This window comes from Nematolebias whitei, chromosome 2 (assembly GCF_014905685.2).
Source record: "Nematolebias whitei isolate Nwh7 chromosome 2, NemWhi1, whole genome shotgun sequence".
Classification (NCBI taxonomy): Eukaryota; Metazoa; Chordata; class Actinopteri; order Cyprinodontiformes; family Rivulidae; genus Nematolebias; species Nematolebias whitei.
Window position 1 is genome coordinate 4384939 of NC_056499.1, and position 7654 is coordinate 4392592.

Consider the following 7654-nt stretch of genomic DNA (forward strand, 5'->3'; position numbering starts at 1 on the left):
TAAACAGTAGTGTGAATATAAACAGTAGTGTGAATATAAACAGTAGTATGAATATAAACAGTAGTGTGAATAAAATCCGACCTTATTTCCTGTTCTTTCTTGGTTCTTTTAGTTAAAACTGACTTTGTGTGTAAAATCGATCAGTTTAGTTTTTTATAGTTCAAAGTAAATTACACTAAATATGAGACACAAATATTAATTCTACCTTTAGTTTCAACTATGCTGCATGTTCATCATGTTAAAACTTCAGCAGGGTCAAGAAGTGTTACAACTTTTTTCTTCTTCTTTCAGCTGCTCCCTTTGTCACAGCCATCCAAGTCCCATGAAGACTTGGCAACTATTTTTACACCGGACGTCCTTCCTGACACCACCACAGACCACCGAGCTACCACAGCCCTCCATGTGGAGCAGAGCGCTGCCATCTAGGGCCAAGGGAGCATCTAATTTATATCTACATCTATAAAATATCTAATTTATCCATTGGACGGATGAAGTCTTTTGAATGAAAGACGAAACATTTCAACAAAAAGAAACCGTCCAGAGGAGCCAACTCAACTTTGTTGTATTTTTCTACCTGGATTATTGAGAATGAAAAAAATAGATGTTCAAACGAGACAACGTGCACTGCCAGTGAGTGTTTCACTTCAAACATTAAGTGTTTTAATGTTCTTCACATGGGTATTTAAATATGCACACATGCTTTGCTGGTGATTTCTCAAGCAAAGCACTTTTCTGCACTGGCTGCCCTTTTTGTGGGTTATTGGGGAGTAACGAAGCTGCAGACAGAGCTGAACTAAACGTGCTCCAAACAGGAGGTGACAGGCATTGAGTGGATCGGAAAGAGACCGTACAGTATCCCACAGGCGAGGTCGCAGGGTCACCACCCAGCCTGACAGGATTAACACACCTGCCACCAGCACAATGGGGTCTAATGAGCGCACACCGGCAGCCCCAGTCTGTTAGCAGCGGTCCCAGTGCTCTCCGAGTGGCTTTCCACTGAGGTCCCGACTCCCAAGTCAATACCTTCATTAGTGACTTCATGGCAGGTCCCTCCAACTGAGCGAACAAAAGCCGCCGGGAACACAAAGTGACACATTCCAGGGATTAGGGAACACTGGCAGGTTAGCGCCATTAGAAGACGGTCAGTTCTCTTCGTGAATGTAAGGAATTTGCTTTGAAACCAGAATAAATTAAGACATTTTAGTTTAATCAATTTGACAAGAGCGCTTCTTTTTTTTACTCAGTATTTTGATGTGGTTTGAATTAAAGTTGTCATATTTAGTCAAACTACCTGTGTTTCTGTAAAGATGTTTGAAATAGTCTTGGGCACAAAATTCTAAATAAAAAACCTATATAATATATGTATATATATATAATTACATTATAATATGTAATGCATTTAGTCTGTGTTTTGTTTTCAGATGACAGTGCAGATTTATTCATCTTAACCAGCACTAGAAGGGCGTACTTTGTGGTAAACTTTAACATTTTATGTTTTATGCACATACCTGTGAGTTTGTGTAATGCTGGGAGAAAACTATGTATTTTAATAAGGTTAGGAAAAACAAAATATTTATTACTAGATAAATAAAAAAGCTTGTGCCTGACATTCCTCACAGCCTTTAGTTTCTTCAACCTGCAAGCTCAGGGAACATTTGAGGAATATTTCAGATCCCTGAAGTTCGTCTCAAGAACTTCAGGGAACCACTCACAATCAGAACTCCTCACAAGGACTTGGCTCCTGACAACAACACAGGTGACAGGCGTTTGTTTTCCTCCTTCACGACTGCGTTCATCGTTACGTCCCTGCTCGTCAGACGACACGGTGATGTCGTCAGGTCGGATCAATTTATGTCTTTCAGAGGATCCAAGTGTAAAAGGAGTGGAGCAGACGGAAAGGCTGCTGCTGTCATTCACACGACGCGCACCAGTGACACCAGTGACACCAAATTGGCCTAAATTTAAAGAACAAAGACTCTTAGGTTGTCGTCTTCGTCCAGCTTCTTGTATTTCTATTTCTGTTGTTGACATTGAGCTTCAGGAAGTTTAATATTTCAATCTTTCTTTGAAGCTCACTGTTTACAAGAGATTTTATTGAACATCTGGGGGAGTGGTGGCGCAGAGGCTAGAGAAGGTGGGCCTGTGATCAGGAGGTCACTGGTTCAACTCCCTGGACCAAAAACATCAAAACGTGGGTGGGAAAGGTGAAGCACCCACACCTGCCTCCATCCTTCATTTCCCCACTCTGGGCCCTTGAGCAAGGCTCTTAACCTCCACCAGCTGCTCCCCCGGGCGCCCTAGACAGCAGCTCCCTGCTCCACACAGACGGCTGTGGTAGCTCAGTGCTAGCATCAGGAAGGAATATATATATATATATATATATATATATATATATATGTCTATTAGGGATATATGCACCAAAAAAAGTAAAATACAGTAGAACCAGATTATGTTAAGGAAAATAATTGTGATTTTGAGATGGGTGCATAATAACAGTAAATAATCCAACATTTTAAGATGATTGTGCTAAATAACTTTTAACCAAAGCAAAGCGAGATAAAAGGAAAAAAGTATAAAATTACACATCTGAATATTTATTTACCAAAAGAAACACCTTTTGGCTTTAGCTCAGAGAATAACGAACATTAGACCTGTATTTAGTTTCCTACCCCGATGAACCCACCCATGTGCTGCTTTATTCCTACGATACTTAAAACAAGACGGAGGTATACGTTACGTCCTGCATCCCGAGTTTTATACTTGCAGTATTTAATAGATCTATTGACACAGACCAAACCGCAGAAACAAGAATAGATGGCCATGACGTTTTCTCAGCATATAAAGTGAATGAGTCTCAGATAAACTATATAAAAAATGAATATTGGGTCATTTGAAGTAAAACTATCTGCTCCTGCGTTGTTACAATTACGCAGTTTAGACAATAAGAGATAAAGTGTGCTTTGGTTGCTTTGCAAACTGTTATGTCAACTTGGGTTATTCATTTTCTGTATTCAGTAATTCTGTGTTCACACTTCCTTTCTGTGTTGCCAGCTGAGGAAATTATTTTAAACAAAAGAAAGCTAAAAGTTCTATATCAGCTCAAACAAGCACCGTATTTTAGACATGGAGAGAATAAGATATGACACAGGGAAAGTATCACGATCTGGTGGTGGACTGAACCCAACGTGCAGACAGACGCTCGGGGAACTCCAAGGTAAAATAAGAATAATGTTTATTAAATGAAAACAAAAGTCTGACGTGGCAGCAAAACTTACATACATGGAGGAAACGGAACATGACGCCTTGACAGGACAATCCACCGAGGGGAACAACAAAGAGACGCAGAATAGATAGAGACGCTAACGAGGGACTAATTACAAACCGTTTGGGAGGACAGTGAGGGACAGGTGTAAACACACGGATCACAAATACACACGATCCTTACAGAAAGTGATTAAATGTGTAAGTTGCACGAGCGCAAATGAGAAAACAGTTGAACTGTCGAGTACGATGAATTAAAAATGTATTTAAAATTTGTATTTTTATCCTTCATCATATCGACGTCTATCCATTTCTGTGGCCCAACGTTATCAGAACACGACTGTAACTCTAATCTAAACTCATTTCACACCTTAGCCCCAAACCTAAACCATAACCCAGAAATGAGGTCCCATCAGGACCGGTCTTGACGAGGCCCAAGTCTGAAGCAGACACACTCATATGATCTTTGCAGCCGACATGATGAGAACACTGTAAACTTCAGCTACTGTCAACTAAGACCACAGAAACAGCTCACGTCATGAAAAACATTCAAGGTTCTTTATTACCGTTCACATCACATGTGGTACACGAGGTGGAACAAAACTGTGTGCACGGGGTCCCTGTTACATCCAACAATAGCAAAAATATAAATTGTAAAAAATAAAGAGTAAATAAGGATCTAAAACTGGTCCTTACAAGGTGAAAGGGTCCAAACCAGAAATATACTGTAAACACACTCGTACATTTGTCTTCTTCTTCTTTCGTCTCTTCCCTCTTCAGATGTCTCCACAGCGAGTCCTCCTCCTCCATCTCCCTCTGTCCTCACTCCAACTACCTCCACGTCCTCTCTAACTATGTCCATATGTGTCCTCTTTGTCTTTTTCCTGCAGCTGCATTTCTAACATCCTTGTACCAATATACCCACTGTCCCTCCTCTGGACATGTCCAAACCACTGTCCCTCCTCTGGACATGTCCAAACCATCTCAGTGTGTCCTCTCTAACTTTACCTCCCAGTTGTTCAACCTGTGCTGTACCTCTGATGATCTCATTCCTAATCTTCTCCATCTTTGTCTCTCCTAAGGAGAACCTCAACATCTTCATTTCTGACACTTCCAGTTCTGTCTCCTGTCTTTTTGTCCATGTCTCTGTCTCCAGACCATACAACATAACTGGTCTCACAACTGTCCTGTAAACTTTTCCTTCACCATTTTGTCACAAATCACTCCTGAAACTTTTCTCCATCACTCCATCCTGCCTGGACTCTCTTCTTCACCTCTTCACCACACTCCCCATGTTCCTGGACAGTGGACCCCAAGTCCTTGAAGTCCTGCACCTTTGTGACCTCTGCTCCTTGTAGCCTCACTGTTCCATCTCCTCCCTCTCATTCACACGTGGACTCTGTCTTACTACGACTGACTTTCATTCCTCTTCTTTCAAGTGCATACCTCCACCTCTCCAAATTCTCTTCCACCTGTTCCCTGTTCTCACCACAAATCACAATGTCATCTGTAAACATCATGGTCCACAGGGATTCCTGCCTGACCTCATCTGTTGGTCGGTCCATCACCAGAGCAAACAAAAAGGGGCTCAGAGTCGATCCTTGATGCACTCCCACCTCCAACTTGAAGCTATCGGTCACTCCTAGAGCACATCTCACCACTGTCCTGCTGTCCTCATACATGTCCTGCTGTCCTCATACTTGTCCTGCTGTCCTCATACATGTCCTGTACCAGTCTAACACTCCTCTGCCACTCCAGATTTCCTCTGTCAGATGCTTTCTCTAAATCCACAAAGACACAATGGAGTTCTTCTGACCCTCTCTGTACTTCTCCATCAACATCCTCAAAGCACAGATGGATCTGTGGAGCTCTTTCTAGGCATGAAACCAAACTGCTGCTCACAGATAGTTATTTATTAATAGGCAATTTAAGCAAAATAAATAAAAATAAAACTGTGTTGTGTGCCTAAAGGCCATTTACTTTTATAATGCAAGTATTTTTACTGCCACTATTTTTGTTTCTTGACGCAAGAACCTCCTTTCAGAACAGAAATAAACCAGCAAACATGAAGAATGAGAAAGTGAACTTAGTGCCATAAGGTCCAAAGAGCTCTGCAAAGTTCCTTATTTTTGCAATTAAATATATTTTGCAGGAATAAACTGGAACGTTACTTAAGTTGAGTTAATATATGTCGAAGCCTCTCAGCTTTTAGAGGTTAGTTCGGCTGTGAGTTGCTCAGGTGTGGCTGTGGTGAGGTTCAGCTGCAGCAGCTGCTGGTGGAGCACATTGTTCACGACTTGGTGCAGTTTTCTCAGGATGTGAAGAAGACAGTCTGTCTAAACTTTGTCTCTGTTTTGACTTCAGCTCTTATTATGACCCCATGACCGTCAGAAAAAAATGTTTGGTTTTCTTATCTTGGGGGGGTCACGGTGAGCGCTGCATGATGACTAATCCAAACATCTTTGTCTTTGTGTTTTGTCTGTGTCACCTCTGAATATTTCTTGGTGACAGAATTTGTGCACACGTGATTCTGGCACATTTCACCCTAAAACTCTCTTTCACACCAGAGACTCTGCTCTAAAGAACAAAATCATTTCAAGCTTTTTAAAAACGGTTTTATTATTTTTATTTATAAAACAACAGTTTTCTGGATTGGATGAAAAGAGTTAAACATTTTTTATGCGTTTGAAATATTATGATGCCATAAAAAATATCTTTATTCATATTTTAGCTGTTTTTGTTTATGTGCATCCCTGAGACTAGAAGCTTTGGTTGTGGTTAGAAATAATGTGAACAGTGACTTAAATCAAACCAGTGATTCCCAAACTGGGAGGCCGTCTGAGTCCTGACTGTGCAGAGAACTTAAACCAGTATCTGAGTCATCATCGTTGACACTTTGGTCTTTGGCCAGACCTCTGCTCTGCTCCATCCACACGCTTCCCCCCTCCAAAGTCCCAGCCATCGTCTTATCCTCTGTCCCGCATGTCTCCTCCTCCATGTCCAAAATGTTCACTTTCTCCAGCAAATCCCTCATTTCCTTTTCCCTCGCAGCGCAAATCTGCTGGGACAGCTCTAAATCGCCCCTAATAGCCTCTAAATCCGCGCTGAGCCGCAGACCGATGTACAAACTCGCATCTAGCTGCGTTTTGATCCGCTCCTTCTCCACAAACAGCTCGTTTTGTGGCGAGTGCGTCCCCGAGCAGAAGAAAGCTGCTGCACCTCCTCCGCGCTCCGACTGGTTGCGCCTCCGCTCCTCTCTCCTCCGCAGCATCCAGCGGTGGTTCAGCTCCTCCTGGATGTGAGCTGTGATCGTTTCTATCTGAGCTTCCTGCTCCCAAAGCTCCTCTTCTAAGCTGAGCACCTCCTCGCGCTGCCGGGCGTGCACTTCCAACTTGGCCAAAGTCTCACTCAGAGACTTTTCGTCTCCTTCTGGGTTTGGGAGCGGATTTGCGTCTAAATAAGTTTTCTGCACATAATTAATCCCGTGTCTCTTAATCCTGTCCGAATGCACCTTTGCTTCACGTCTTTCGATGTCTGCATCCAGCTGTGTAATCCTCTGAAGCTGCTGTCGGATGGTATGATCCTGAGAAACCACCAGATGAACCAACGTTTCCATCCTCTCCGCGCAGGACGCGTCTCTGTGCGCCGCGCGCGTCCTCCTCCTCTTCATCTTTTCCAGCTTCCTGAAAGCTTTCCTGACCACCCGACGCTGCTTCTCGGGTGAGATGTCCCCCACAACAGGCCGTGACGTCCCCTTGGTGACACAGGGACTGTGTTTGCTGCGCACCACGCGCGCCTCTGCGCTCCGGGCGCCGTGGTTATCCAGAGACGCGTCGCTTTTCAGCAGCACGAACTTCACGTTCCTCTGCTCCTCTCCCCACGCGAGCCAAAGCCTCAAAATCTTGGTTTTATTCGGTAAAATCCGCTCGAAGCCGCCATATTTCTCCACAATGCAGAAAGACTTCGCCGTGGAAAGAGAGTTCTGCTCCTCCAGAAGAACTTGGACGATGTCCGCGCAGGTGGTGCGCTTCGACAAGCCCAGAACCAGCTTCTCCTCACGGCAGATCCACACAGATATCTTGTTCTCCTCTGGTTCTATGGTCGATTCCATGATTTCTCTTAAACTATGTTGTGAAGAAAAGAAACATTCCTAAATAAAATCTGCATGAGTGAAAAAGAGAGAGACCTCAGCTGCATCTGAGAAACTGGGCAGAGCTGCAGACTGAGAGCTCCATGAGTTTTCTATGAACCTTCCTGAGGCCCAGACAAGAAACACTTGGTCCTGCTGGGATCACGTGACCTCCGAGTCAGCGCTGATCTTGAGCCCATGAAGGATGGAGGCAGGTCTTCAGAGTTGATCCACAGCTATAGTTTAGCATTATATATATATATA

General features: G+C 43.4%; 2 protein-coding genes across 2 annotated transcripts in view; both read right to left on the reverse strand.

Annotated features, from left to right (window-relative positions):
* galnt18b (UDP-N-acetyl-alpha-D-galactosamine:polypeptide N-acetylgalactosaminyltransferase 18b) overlaps nucleotides 1-7654 on the reverse strand; it is a 149402-nt gene that overhangs the window by 109491 nt on the left and 32257 nt on the right. The window lies entirely within an intron of this gene.
* rassf10b (Ras association domain family member 10b) lies at nucleotides 5998-7372 on the reverse strand. Its single transcript, XM_037695668.1, has one exon. The coding sequence runs from the start codon at nucleotides 7370-7372 to the stop codon at nucleotides 6068-6070; it is 1305 nt and encodes a 434-aa protein (XP_037551596.1). The 3' UTR covers nucleotides 5998-6067.